This window comes from Pseudopipra pipra, chromosome 1 (assembly GCF_036250125.1).
Source record: "Pseudopipra pipra isolate bDixPip1 chromosome 1, bDixPip1.hap1, whole genome shotgun sequence".
In the NCBI taxonomy this organism is placed as follows: Eukaryota; Metazoa; Chordata; class Aves; order Passeriformes; family Pipridae; genus Pseudopipra; species Pseudopipra pipra.
This window is the reverse complement of record NC_087549.1, coordinates 134,162,744-134,176,327: the sequence shown is the minus strand read 5'-3', so window position 1 is coordinate 134,176,327 and position 13,584 is coordinate 134,162,744. Positions and strand designations below refer to the sequence as shown.

Genomic DNA, 13,584 nt, shown 5'->3' with positions numbered 1-13,584 from the left:
TTGTTTTTTGATTTGTGTATCTTTAAAGTACTCTGATTTTTATATTCTTTGCAGTGTTCTCTTACCTTGCTTTAAGTTCCATATGCAAAGGAGTGATGGGTAGATGTTTTATAAACTTTTAAGAAGAAATGAAGAATAAATTTGTTAAATCACACTATTTATTCCAAAAAGCTAGTAACAGGCAATATCATTTTGGTGAGGAAAGTGTTAAACTTCTAGGTTCTCCCCCTGCCATTAGTGTGAGCCAGGAGACAGCTCCTCTGACTTGAATCTTGGATCAGCATGTTGGCTAAACTCAGCAGTAATAGAGGAAAAAGAGGAAGAGAAATGTAAAAATGATCTATAAGCAAAAATGTCTCTATATATAGAAGTTTTCCATGAAGCACCAGACAGTCTTTAAGAATTAATGGTGAATTGGACCAAATCATGCAGTGCTTACAAACTATACTGGGCTTGCTGTTTCTGCTCCAAAGATGCATTGACAAGTTTTCTTTGGAACTACACAGTCTTAAACAAAAATTATCAGTTCCATTACATTCAGCTATTTTTACCAGTGGGTTGGGTTTTTTTATATAATCCTGTACTGTTTGTTACTTAACAGTTATTGCACATCAAGTGTAAAATTTAATAAGCAGTGAAACTTGTTGGTTGTGCTGACTTGGTTGGAGGATAAAGTAGATGTTATAGGATATTTGGAGAATAACAAATTAAATTATTATAACATAGCCATGCAGGATGGTAAGACCTCTCTTCCCTCCTAAATCCTCTTGGTTAGTTCTCCTGCAGTTGTAATCCTGACCACACAGAAAACAATGAATGCTGCTTGCCCTTCTTCCGTTTGCAGGCTACTGCATAGGAGAGGACAGAAAAACAGACAAAGTTCTTTACTCACTGCCCCTCAGTCTCCTCCCTTGCTTACAGCAGCAAGTATGTGAGGACACAGGATAATTAGCTTCATTTTTAGAACAGGAAAACATCTTGTTTCCCACTCCAAGGAAGAATCTGGAATAGGATAGGGAACTCCTTCTCAAGGCTGCACAGCAATGCAGTCTTGGTCACTTAAGGCAGCTTGAAATGCTGGGAGCACGGTCAGTACCATGCAATTGGGTTTTGCTTGGTAGAAGATCCAACATTAGTCATTACAGCAAGGCATTGCATGTAGGGAGCTACAAGAGCACTCCTTGTTTAATGATACTTGAAAAGCAACCGGGATATTAGAACCTATAAAGGATGAAATATGAGAGAGACCTGGAAATGCTCTGATGGATTTGCAGGATACTGGAAGCATGTCAGTTCTGTCCAGTAACACTAGGTTGGCTTTCAGCTATTTGATCACAAGAGAAACAATACAGGACTTTGTGCTTCAACTGTTTCCACTCAAGCATGTTTTGTCACTGCTGTTTTGAAGGATGAAGTTCTTTATTCTCTTCATCTGAATGATGCTCTCATTCAGAGCATCAGGGAGGATGCTCTGTTTTATTAGTGGACTATTGGTAAGAGATGGTGAAAGTTTAAGAGGAGAATTTAGCACTGAAGTACTGGACCAGGAAAGTATTAAAAAAGGGAGATGATGAGAACTTGTCGTTCCCAGGAAGCCACACTTGGTGTTGTCCTGAGGAAGGAATGTGGGACAGTGCCAGTTGAAAAGTAATTATTTTCTGTCATCATATACTAATTTATAGGGTATGGTCAACAAAAACTTCATCGCTTTTGTTTAAAGATGACCAATATTAGCTATATGTGCTATGCTTTTTAAATTCTTCACTGAGAGATTCATAACAGAGGGAGGGAATTTACATTTTTCCCTAGTTTATACAGACCAGTACTTGCCTTGAGTGTGTTCAGCGGTTAGCAGAAACGGGTGACCCAAGTGAGCAGAAGACAAGCATGAAACCTGACTGACCTTGTGCAGTGGACTATTGTTTACTTCCATTGCAAATACAGGGATTCCTGCCGGTGCTAAAATATGAGCAATCTCAGCTGCTGCTTGTTTGGCAGGATGGCAGCAGAACTCTGCTCGAAGCGATGAGTGCAGCCTCTGTTAGCTTCTTGATCACTGCATTATGCAAGCAGAGTATTACTGAGCAAAAGGCTTTTAAGGAGGCATCAGGAGGACTGTGTTCTTTGGAATGCAGTATAATGTGGATAAGGCATGCTGGACACAAGTTCCCCCTAGTGAGGGAATCAGTAATAGCTTCTGTTCAAGGAGGTAGCTGTAAAAATAGGCAACAAAGATAACGAACTTTGCTAAATTACATACGTCTGTGTTCTGCGTGTGTGTGAATTTAAAGGGCTTAGAGGTGGTAAGAAAAGTATAGGAAACATGATGAATTCATCACCCAGGTCCTTCCATTCTTTTTTTTTTTAATCAGCACTTTATATTTCTGAAGTTTTGTTGCACATTGTTGTGTATTTGAATAGCTGGTGCATATTCTCATTGTCTGAATCTTGCAGAAAAAAATAATTACAAGGTTCAAGGTTACAGAATTTTTACCAAATGGCATTTTAGATACAAGATATATGCAATTTTTAACCCTAAGGGCTACTTTTCACCTTGTGGTTCAGGGCTATTAGAATGACATCTTCCCCAAAACTGCATGGATAGAAAATCTGATGGGTTAGCAGCCACATTAGTGGAGAAAAAGAAGTCTACATTTCCTAGTTTTTCCAGAAACTTCACACATAACTGTGGACAATTCCATTCTATTCTTCCTAAAAATGTTTCCCTAAAAGAGGTAAACTCATAGCTACATCAAGGTGTTCTGCTACAACAGTTTCAGATGCCACATGTGCAAATCTATGTACACAGATTTCTGTACTTTTGGTACTGTGAATTAAAATTACTTGTCCTGTGTGAATTTCTTTATGAAATAACAGATTATTGCTACCCTATACAAACTAGAAATGATACTTGGAAAACTGAAAATTCCTTTCCCCTGTTGCACACAACAAATTCAGTTTGGTTGCAAATACCGTCACTGTCTGGCAATAGTAGTCACCTAGAACTAGAAATCCTCTCAACCATGTATTTTTCTAAACCTTTCACTATATTAAGGTGGGTTTATTATTAGCCTAAGATGGTGGTCTTACATAGGAAAAATCAGTAACAGGGAAGAAATAAATACTCAGAAAAGCCATTCTCTTATGTTCAGGGTTGGCATAGATGGATAATCTAAGGAACACAGAAGAAATTATCAGGGTCTTGGCGGTATTAAGAAAAACAAACACAACTGCAGCATCTCTTCTGCACTCACTGTACTGTGTTCCGTACTCACTGCTAAGTGTTCAGATGACTGTAATCCACAAATTCTGCTGCTTAGTCCTGAGTGTTGTCTGATGAAAAGCACCATTTCAGGAATTACATGCAGGAGACTTATTTAAAGGAAGGAGAGTCACAAGTACATGATGCAGCTTACCTTTCAAGTGAGCATTTGAAGTGAGTAAGGGAAATACAGCATTCTGTCCCCCCCCCCACTCTGCACAGAAATAGAGAGCTGTGCTGCACAGGTCAGCATACTGGTAGTGGCCACCAAAGTGTATGAAGAACCTCCTTAAGGAGGTCATGCCCTCTGTTATGGTACCCACTAAAGGTGCCAAGCCAGGACTGCAGCTTTGGGAAGCACTGCCTGGCACCAGGGATGGCTTCTCAGTGATTGCTCTCAGTGTCCAAGCCAGCAATTCTGTGTTTCTTTCAAAGAGAACAAATATGGGAGCAGTCTACAAGCTATTCTGGACATTTAATACATCAGAAACTAAGGTGATTTTTTTCTCCTACAGGCCCAGAATCAGGGGTCTTAATGAATTACAAAAAAGTATTCAGCTGATTCAGTTGTAAAGTTTTTTTCATACCCCAATTCTTGCAATAAAATTAATCTTCAGGAAGTAGAGCAGCTCTCAACTTTAAAATTTTTAGTCTTATTTATCTTGAAATTATCATTTGATAATTCTAAAAAGATATATTTAATTTAATTAAGATATATTTAATTTCCTTTAAGAAACATATTTTAAAAAACTCATCATCTGTTACCAGTCAGTGTTCCTGGGGGTACTACATGCATTCTGAATGGCTAATGGAGTTGAATCAAAGTAATGGTGCAATGTAATTCTACAGTCGTTAGCAGTAACAGTCATAAGCTTGTTTTCTTTATACGAAAACTAACATTTTTAGGAAATGTTTTCTTCTGTCTTCTAGAAGTTTGCAGCCAGAGCTGGTAGAAAGGTGGTATGCAGAACTCACGTGCGGTCTGGGAGATGCGATGTCTTTTGAAATACAGTGTTAAGTGGGTTGTCTATATATAATCAGCTTCAGGAATATGCTTCTTCAAAAATAGAGGAATCTAATATGACAATAAATATTTTCTTTTAACAGTTTTTGAAAATTTATTAGTTTTATTTAATCTTAAATGGTTTTGTTTGGGTTTTTTTTGCTACTGTGAAGGCCTGGAGGATGACTTACTTGTGGGAGCTCTCAAATGCCAGTGACCAGAAGGCACAATTGCACTTCACAGCAACACACATAATCCCTACAGCTTATTGATAGCTTTTGTTACCTCTTGCTTTTCCACTTTTTAACAGAGGAATGTGTAAGTATACCTGTAACATCTTCCTACAACCTTTACATTTACAGGGACATGGCTGAAGAGTAGTTTGGGCATTGTACAACAAGAAGGAAATCAGTTGACTTGGACTTACATTGCACCTCAGCTGGGCTATTGGGTTGCAGCTATGTCACCTACTATCCCAGGTAAGATGGAATTGAATTTTATTGATACTTGCAGCACTGAGTAATTATTTATTCACATATAATATTTATATTTTTCAGAATGACCTCATCTGAGATGCCACAGCTTGATCAATAATGGATTATTAGAAAACAGAAATCCGAAAGTAACGGGCTAAAATCTTTACGGGATTGTGGGGGGCAACCCTCGTGGTCAAAATATCTGAGTCATTTCAATGGGGAACTTTTGAAAGTGTTCCTTCTTTGATGCATTTATGTCACCACTGCCTGGTAGAGCCATTGCTAGAAAATGAGGGGAGTTACAGCATCAATGTATTGGTGTTACAGCAGCATCTAGAAAAACAGGTGCTGTGAAGTTTCTCCACAGAAGCTCACAGAGATACGGATTCACCTAAAACCAACATCATCCTGGGTTAGACGTTTACTAATGGTTTGATTGATTGATTGATTGATTGTCACTTTTTTCCTTTTGGACTGAAGATGCCCGTTTTGCCCTGACGTATGCTTTGTGTCATCTCAGTGACTGATAAGTTTACACCATGAATAACTTAGAGTAGAAGTTCTAGGAAGTGTATTAGAGTGGCATTAGTAGATGAGCTGACCGGTTGCCATCTGCAAGCCTCTTGTCATAACTGTAGAAAATGGCTTTGAACTAGGCATTAATTATATGTGCTTCTGTGCCTGTGGAGATTATTAATGTTGCAGCTTGCTCTTTCTTTTTTTCTCTCTGTGGCTGCCTCAGATTTCTTGGTAGTAGTTCTTCAGCCACCAATAATCTGAGATACCTCTGTGTATAAAAGAGCCAATCAATTAGAAAAAAAAAAAACCAAAAGAAACCAAAACTCCTCCTCTTACAGATTTTCTTTTTTAGGTTTTCTGGCTGAAAACCTAATCCAGTAGAAATGAAAACATTCGTGCCCTGGCTATGCAAGCAAAGTAAACTATATCTAACCAACAAAACAAACTCTTACATGAGGACAGGTTTTAAAGTCTACTCGTATAGGGCATGAAGTTGTTTCATAATATGCAAGCTTTTTATTTGAGGTTCTATTAAATGAAGCTGCTGGAATATTCATCTGATTCATTGCTGAAAAGAGTTTAGAGATAGGTGCAGATCTGAATAAGCTATCATATTGCATTTAATGAAATTTTATGAAATAATCATACTTTAAGAAAAAGGAACTGCTCTGAGCCAAACATTTCCCAGTATAGCTCTGTCCCAGATTGCAAGGAAGTTACACTAGTCATGGAATTGTGCTTGTAACTCTAAGGTTACAAGGCCTGTAACTCTTAACAGGAGAAGGCTTATTTGTCCTTGCAGTTTAACTTGTTTGGAAGAATTTCTCTTTTTATTTTACTTTTCCTTCTTTCTGAGGGCTAGATCTGGGTTCCTAAAACTTTTTTGCAATGGAAACAACATTTTCATGAAAAATTCAAGTGATTTATCTCATCTTCTTTTTGCTTAATGTCCTGAAGCAACAGTAACAATCAATTATGTAAAGGTAGTAGTGGGACAGAGTGCATAAATATTTCGATTTCCCAAATGCAATATAATTTATAATATTTTTAATGAGTTGATGTATTTTTGCATATTCTATCTTCTAATTTAGTCTATTTGATTTCATATCTCAAAAAATGGGCAAAAATGAGCTTTGTATTCCTAGCAGTGGCTCTACAGACCACTCAAGATCCACAGATGAGGTTTTGCAAACCTCATGACCTAGAACCTTCAAGTTGGCCAAGTTTTCTGTCCTTCACAGTACGTGCACATTAGTCTGCCACCTGATGCCCTACGTCCTTGCCTGCAGATGAAAATTTGGGTCTTTATTTCAAAATCCTCATAAGGATTTTACAAACCAACAGGGTAACACACGCATAATTATGAACAGGGTAACACACGCATAATTATGAACAGATGTTGCCCACATGCGTGCATTCCTTTGTGTGTTAGAACATTTACTAAGCATTATTTAAAACTGGAATTACAATGCTGTTTCACTAGTGGCCTGTTTTAAAGCTACTGAAGATCTGCTTGGCTTGGCTTGATCTAGATTTTAGAGCACCAATACATCTTCCAACAAATCCCATACTGCACTGTATGTACTGTTCAGCGTGAAGCACCACAGATGTTACATAGAATTGTTGCCCACAGTGCTGCTACTTGCATTATGGTGATGGAAGATGCTGTGATGACTTTTGTCCAGCGGTGAGAGCTTGGGCACACTGTGTCAGCATTAGGACCTGGAAGGCAGCATTCACTGATGCATGCTCCCATTGAAACTAACTGCTTTTCCACAGAATGATCTAGTTGAAGTTGCAGTCATGAAAACCAGCACATGCTTTCTCCACAACCTGCTCCCTCCTCCAGAGATGGTCTGCTCAGTAGGCACCAGAGCTATGAGTGGCAGTGTTGCTTAGCACCCTGATAACAAGGGAAGATGTCCCTCTCCTTGTTAAAATGTTTTTCCTTTTCATGTTTGCAGGCTGTTACAGTTCTAAATTCTCTTTTCTGGCCTTCCAGGTCCCGTTGTAACACACGACATTACCAGCTATCACACAATGTTTCTTTTGGCAATTTTAGGAGGGATGGCTCTCATACTTCTAGTCTTGCTGTGTCTTCTTTTGTATTATTGCAGGTAAGATTCACCATCCTGATTAATTAGTTCATGTTAGAAATACAATCTTTTTTGTGCTTATGAAATTAAAAAACTTTTGTATTGAAACATTTTTACTTTCGGCAGGGAGGGAAGCAAGCAAAACTTGGAAAAGAAAGAAATAGTGAGATCAAATTTCCTGTGTTCCTGGTTACATACAATTCCTGCCTTTGGTAGGATGGTAGTTGAATGAATCACACACATCTGTACCTGTGTTGTCTGTGTAACTTCCTATCAAACATGGGTATAGGTTCAAGATCTCTGTCATTGTACCTGTTATGCATTTGCAAATGGTCTTTATATTAGCCTTATATTAAAATGAACATTAAACTTTTATTAGCAAGTGTCTATTAATGAGTGATTTTATATTTGCCTTCTCCAGACATTTGCTCTAATTTGTAATTGGTACTTGAGATATTTCCCAATTGACATTAGTTATTCTTTAATTTTGTCTTTGCTGCTGAGATAAGCTTTTAATTGTTAGGTTATGTAATAAAAGTTCAATTCCCCTAATACTAATCACTGCTTAAAAATCTTCTGTTAAGACACTCTCAGTGCTTTTGTTTCTGTGTACAACAGTCATAAATGTGTAACTTCTTTTGTTACTGACTTTTATAGAAGAAAATGTTTAAGACCACGTCAACATCATAAGAAACTGCAACTTTCAACAGCACTGGATACTTCTAAGAAGGATCAAGCAACCTCAATGTCCCATATAAATTTAATATTTTCACGTCGTGAGTCAGAATTTCCTGGTGGGTTGTCTGTTGCTAGCAATGGACACACGGAAAACTCAGGGGCAAAGGAATTAATCAGTGCTGTCCACATGGAGATGGTATCACCTAGTGGAGAAGCAGATATGCATACACCTATGCTCAAACACTCCTTCAGTACTTCCCAGGAGTTTAGCTCCCGAGAGGAACTGCTCTCTGACAAGGAGAAAGACAAGAGCAGAATTTCCTTGGATGACCTGACTCCCAGTGGGTCTCTAAGAAAAGACTACCACAAATCAGCAGATAGTTTTCCTTTAAAGACAAGAAAATCTACAGAAACAGCTGAAGGCTATGAGTCCCCTATCAAAGATGAGTATAGGAGAAGTTACAATGCTATGCTGTCTCAGCCTTTGTTTGAAAAGCAGGAGAGAGAAATTCAAGTATCTATGAACCATATTGCTACTGGAAGTAAATACAATATTCAGGAACAAATATACCCCACACCTTCAGCCCCTGAAAAAGAGCTGCTGGACTGCAGACCTACTGATTGTATGATGTCTCGTTCAGTTGATCACCTTGAAAGACCCACATCCTTCCCTCGACCAGGTCAGTTAATCTGCTGCAATTCTGTTGACCAAGTCAATGACAGTGTTTACAGAAAGGTTTTGCCTGCACTGGTCATCCCAGGTCATTACATGAAATTGCCTGGAGAACACCCTTTTGTTAGCCAGCCTCTGGTTGTCCCAGCTGACCAGCAGATTGATATAGAAAGACTTCAGGCTGAGCTTCCTAACCCTCATGCAAGGCTTTTCCCACATCCCCCCCAACAGCTGCAACCCCAGCAGTTGGCATCCCAAGCAATATCTCAGCAACATTTGCAAGATGCAGGTGCAGCTGAGTGGAGTCAGCAAAATGCTTCCATGTCTGAATCTATTTCCATTCCCGCCTCACTTAATGATGCATCCCTGGCTCAAATGAATAGCGAAGTGCAGCTTCTTACAGAAAAGGCTCTGATGGAATTAGGAGGTGGAAAGCCATTGCCTCATCCTCGAGCATGGTTTGTTTCTCTAGATGGACGTTCAAATGCTCATGTTAGACATTCATACATCGATCTCCAAAGAGCTGGTAGAAATGGGAGTAATGATGCCAGTTTGGACTCTGGTGTTGACATGAATGAACCAAAATCTGTCCGAAAGGGAAGAGGAGATCATCTGTCTGCACCACAGAGCCATCCACCAGTGCAGGAGCACCAGCAGAGAGAGCGGAAGGCTTCAGATAGCACAGCTTACACACAGCTTGTGTACTTGGATGATATGGACCAAAGTGGCAGCGAGTGTGGAACAGCAGTTTGTAGCCCTGAGGACAATGCTCTCCGATGCCTCCTGGAAGGCACCAGTAAGAGAAGTGGTGTGCAGCTGCCCAGCCTGCAGGAGGAAACAAGAACTGTGGATACCAAACCAGAGCCATTAACTAGTCCTGAACACAGAACATCCGTTCAAGATGATGATGAGGACGAGGAAGATGAGGAAGATGACCAAGGTGAAGATAAGAAGAGTCCTTGGCAGAAACGAGAGGAAAGACCACTAATGACTTTCAATCTAAAGTGAGATATTGTGAAAATCCACCCTTCAGTGGAGTATAAAATTGCCAAATATCCTTTCTGTGGAAGTGCTTGATTTTTTTTTTCTTTTGTTTTTCCTTTTTATTTTTTTTTTTGTTGTGGAGAGAAAAGATAAAAACAAACTGTGGTGAGCAACATTTGAAAGAACTTCAATGCATTACTGTGTAAATGTTAGAAAAGAATTAAAATCATTCCTCTGATTTAACGGCTGTCTCCGGTGAGATAGCTGAACAAAGAGTGTGATTGTTATTCCATATACTTGATATTGGTCATCCAGGATGTCGAAAATACTGACAAATTGTTTTGGTTGGTTTATGACCTCAATCTCCTTGTGAATGGGAGCTGGTAAAGCTTTTTTTTTGTAGGCCAATTTTATGTTGATAATGCTACTGAAAGTATCTTAAAAACAGGAGTTTGACACATGGTGTCCAAAATTGTGCATTATCTCAATGAAAGGCTATGCATTGCTGCTTTTAGTAATATTTTGCTTATACTATGCTTTTCTTAATTTTACAAGTTGGTTGTAAACATTTTATGTCCTTATTATAAACTACTCAGCAATTTATTTTAATGTACAACTGCAGGAAACTTGAGTAGCATCCCTTAGCATTGAAGCCTTTTTATGAAACCAAACTGAACTTTGTGTCGACTAAGATTCCTCCAATTCTGGTCCCGTTTTCTCAAAGTGCCTTTTTTACAGTAACAATGAACAGTCCCTTCTTTTGCTAAGTCCTTTTAATTGACCCCATTTGAGATTTTATAAACTTCTGAACTTCTACCTTTTATTTTAAGCTGCATGCCAAGAGCCCCATTTTGTGCTGAGCATTTCTCATTTCAAAACAGTGTATTCTGTAGTTATCATGTATATTGTGGATTCTGTTTAGCCAGGATAGACTTAGAAGACATTTTAAAGGGCCCAGAGTAGCCAAGAAGATAGTTTCATTGACTGTATATATTGTTAGTTTCCTCTGGAATCATATGAGCTAATCATGCTCATATAAAATGGACTATAGACCGAGCAAGTGGACTGAATGTGTCTAGAAAAATTTTGGGAAAAAAAAATGTACTATCCAAAAGTGCCAGAATTACTCTTCTGTGCTTTCTCCATACAGAGCTGCTTGGTTATCCAAAAATTATAATTGAAAATAAACTGCAAAAAATATCTTTGTGGATTTTTTCCTCTGTTGGTGGTTATCACATTATTTTATGTTATTTAATAAGAAAAATACTTTGATTTTACTTTTCATGTGCATATTTATGCTTGTGTGACTTACACACTTTCTTTTGCAGCTCTCATGAACTTCAGTCCATACTGAAATTTAGACCCCTTTTCAGAAAAGCATCCTCCATATCTTGATAAATACTAATGATTTGCTTAAGTATCACTGAAGACTTTGGAAATGAAATCTTGCTATCACCAAAATTCCCTGTGGAGTCGCACTTTCCATGGGACCAGTTTTTTTTCTGTGATTCCCGTAGGTACTCACATTTATTGCACTCTTCTGACTTTGTCATGAATTGGGTTCAAAGAAGGAAAAGAATGTGACTTCCACTTTTGTGGAATCCTTCATGTACATTCAGTTTGTCATGTTTCATTCAATTATTTTTATGCAGCATTAGCAGCAGTCATGCTTAATAAAGTTAATTATTAAGTAATCTCTAAAGTGACTAGAGAAAGTGCTATATAGTTCCTATTTAATTTTTAATAATAAGCCTCAACTCAGATTCATTGCTTTATTTTCAGTGGATTCCAAGGTTTTCTGAGAGACGTGTGTTGTAATTTTCATCTTACTGTATGTCTTACCCGGGAGTCTGATCTCAAGCCAGGAACTGAACCACAATTCCCAGTTCCCAGGCCAGTGCTCCTCTCCATCCACAAAGCCCTATCACCTCTGTTTTGTTTTCATTCATGATGGGAAGTGGTATGTATTGTAAAAGAAATCTAGAATATTTGTGGAGTGCATTGAATATTGACATCACCATATTAGCAGTAAGTTATGTTTTACTTATCATGTGTGTTCCAGGTCCTTTCCTGCTCTGTTTTTTTTTGCTTCTGACCACCTGTGAACTGGTTTTGGGCTCTGGGTTACTTACTGTCAGTCTGTGCCAGGTCACTGAACAGAAAAATACTACTTTAAAGGAATAGTATATATCAGATGTCAGTAAGTGCTGGTAATACAGTGTCACTTATTAATCAGAATGCTGTGTAAACATTCTGGTTAAAATTTCTGCATACTAGAATTATTGTGCTATTTAATTTTCAACTTTCTGTTGTCTTAAATCTGTCATTTTTAATTACGTACTTTTTTCACATTCCTTTGCAAAGTTTCCATCGTTACTATCTTGTAAAGTGAGATTGTTGCTATTAAATTGCAGTGATTTGTTTCTTTAATTGTGTTGGGTTTATGTTCAAAACACATAGTTTGATGGTTTGATGATTTGTGGTCCTAATACAGCAAATATATTTGAACAAACACAATGTGGCTATGTTGCAGATTTTCTTTAAAATAGCACTTTTTAATTGTTGTAATATCACCAGCCACCTCATAGTTCGATTTTGCAGAATATATAGTTTATGAAATGTATTTCTCAATATATCCAACACACCTGAGCCATAGTAATTGGAACAAAGTAACACAGATCAGATAACAGGCTGAGATTAGAGTGTGTTCACTGTATGCTTTGCTTAATCTTAAAGTCCAGTGATAAATTCCATGCTTTAATTTTCAAAAACTTACCTTGAAAGATACCTTGGTAAAATACAAATGGGTTTCGTTGCTTGTATTTTGCAATTGCACAGTGAAGCAAGTAACAATAAAGCTTATAAAACAGAGAGAACAAAGCATAACTTGACTAGGTCTTGGCATCAGCAGCTCCAAGTGATCTTACTCCATGTAGAAGATCATCTAGAAAAGCAACTGTTTTCTTATTTTATGATGGCAAGTGTTAGTGGGTAAAAAATGCAAGAGTCTGTAATGACAAAGCTTACAAAAACAATGAAAATATATTGGTCTTAAAAAAAACACTAGGAACAGGTCTTCAAAGTCCATTTGTATCACAGTCTGTGAAATGTTAGGACTGTTGGGAGTCAATGCACTCATTAAGAGTCCATTTACTTGGTGGTTGTCCCCCAGTTCCCACTTTGTTCCTGCTCAAATACTTGATTCTCAAAGCTTATTAAACTGTCTGTAAAGCACCTTGACTTATCACAGTAATGACCTTTTATTACTTGATTAAGTGCTTTGTCAGGGTACCAGCATACTAAACCCTCTGCAAATACAGGGACAAAAAATGGATCTTTCCCCAGAGCAGGATCTAATTTGCCCCATTTGTAATCTAAAATGTTACACAAATTATACAAAATTGTGGTACTAATCTGAGATAAACAGATTACAAGAGAAGCCCAGCATTTGGAAATTGCTCATGATGCTTTTCTCTGTTACAGGAAGGACTGAGTAGCTTTAGCAGAGTGATTTAAGCAAATACATTGAAATACCTTGGCAATATTTTCATTTTCTACCTTTCAATCTATTCATGAATGCTCTAGAGAACTAATTTTATTTCACTGTCCCAAAACAACGTGGTTGAAATTGGTAATTAAATGTCCCATGTAAGGTTTAGCCTATAGAACAGTACAAGTATAAATGAGCAAGTGTTGGGTTAGATATTTACTCTTTCTCTAGAAAGGTCCCTAGTGAACCAAAAAGGCATTTTTTTCTTAACCAGCAACAATTCATCTGGGAATTAAAATTTATTAAACATGGTACTTCTTAAACTATCCAGTCTGTAACGTGGGGCATAGCAGCATCCATCCAGTACATCCTTGGACTTGGTCAAATGAGAAGAGTGTCCATT

General features: G+C 37.9%; 1 protein-coding gene across 2 annotated transcripts in view; it reads left to right on the top strand.

Annotated features, from left to right (window-relative positions):
* The window catches only part of FAM171A1 (family with sequence similarity 171 member A1), an 89,100-nt gene extending 76,979 nt beyond the window's left edge, over nt 1-12,121 (top strand). For both annotated transcript variants that reach the window (XM_064678623.1, XM_064678631.1), the window contains 3 exons: nt 4,628-4,744; nt 7,263-7,377; nt 8,014-12,121. In XM_064678623.1, coding sequence (XP_064534693.1) covers nt 4,628-4,744; nt 7,263-7,377; nt 8,014-9,715 — 1,934 coding nt within the window. In that variant the 3' untranslated portion in view covers nt 9,716-12,121. The remainder of the gene's footprint in view (nt 1-4,627; nt 4,745-7,262; nt 7,378-8,013) is intronic.
* Nucleotides 12,122-13,584: the final 1,463 nt, after the last annotated feature.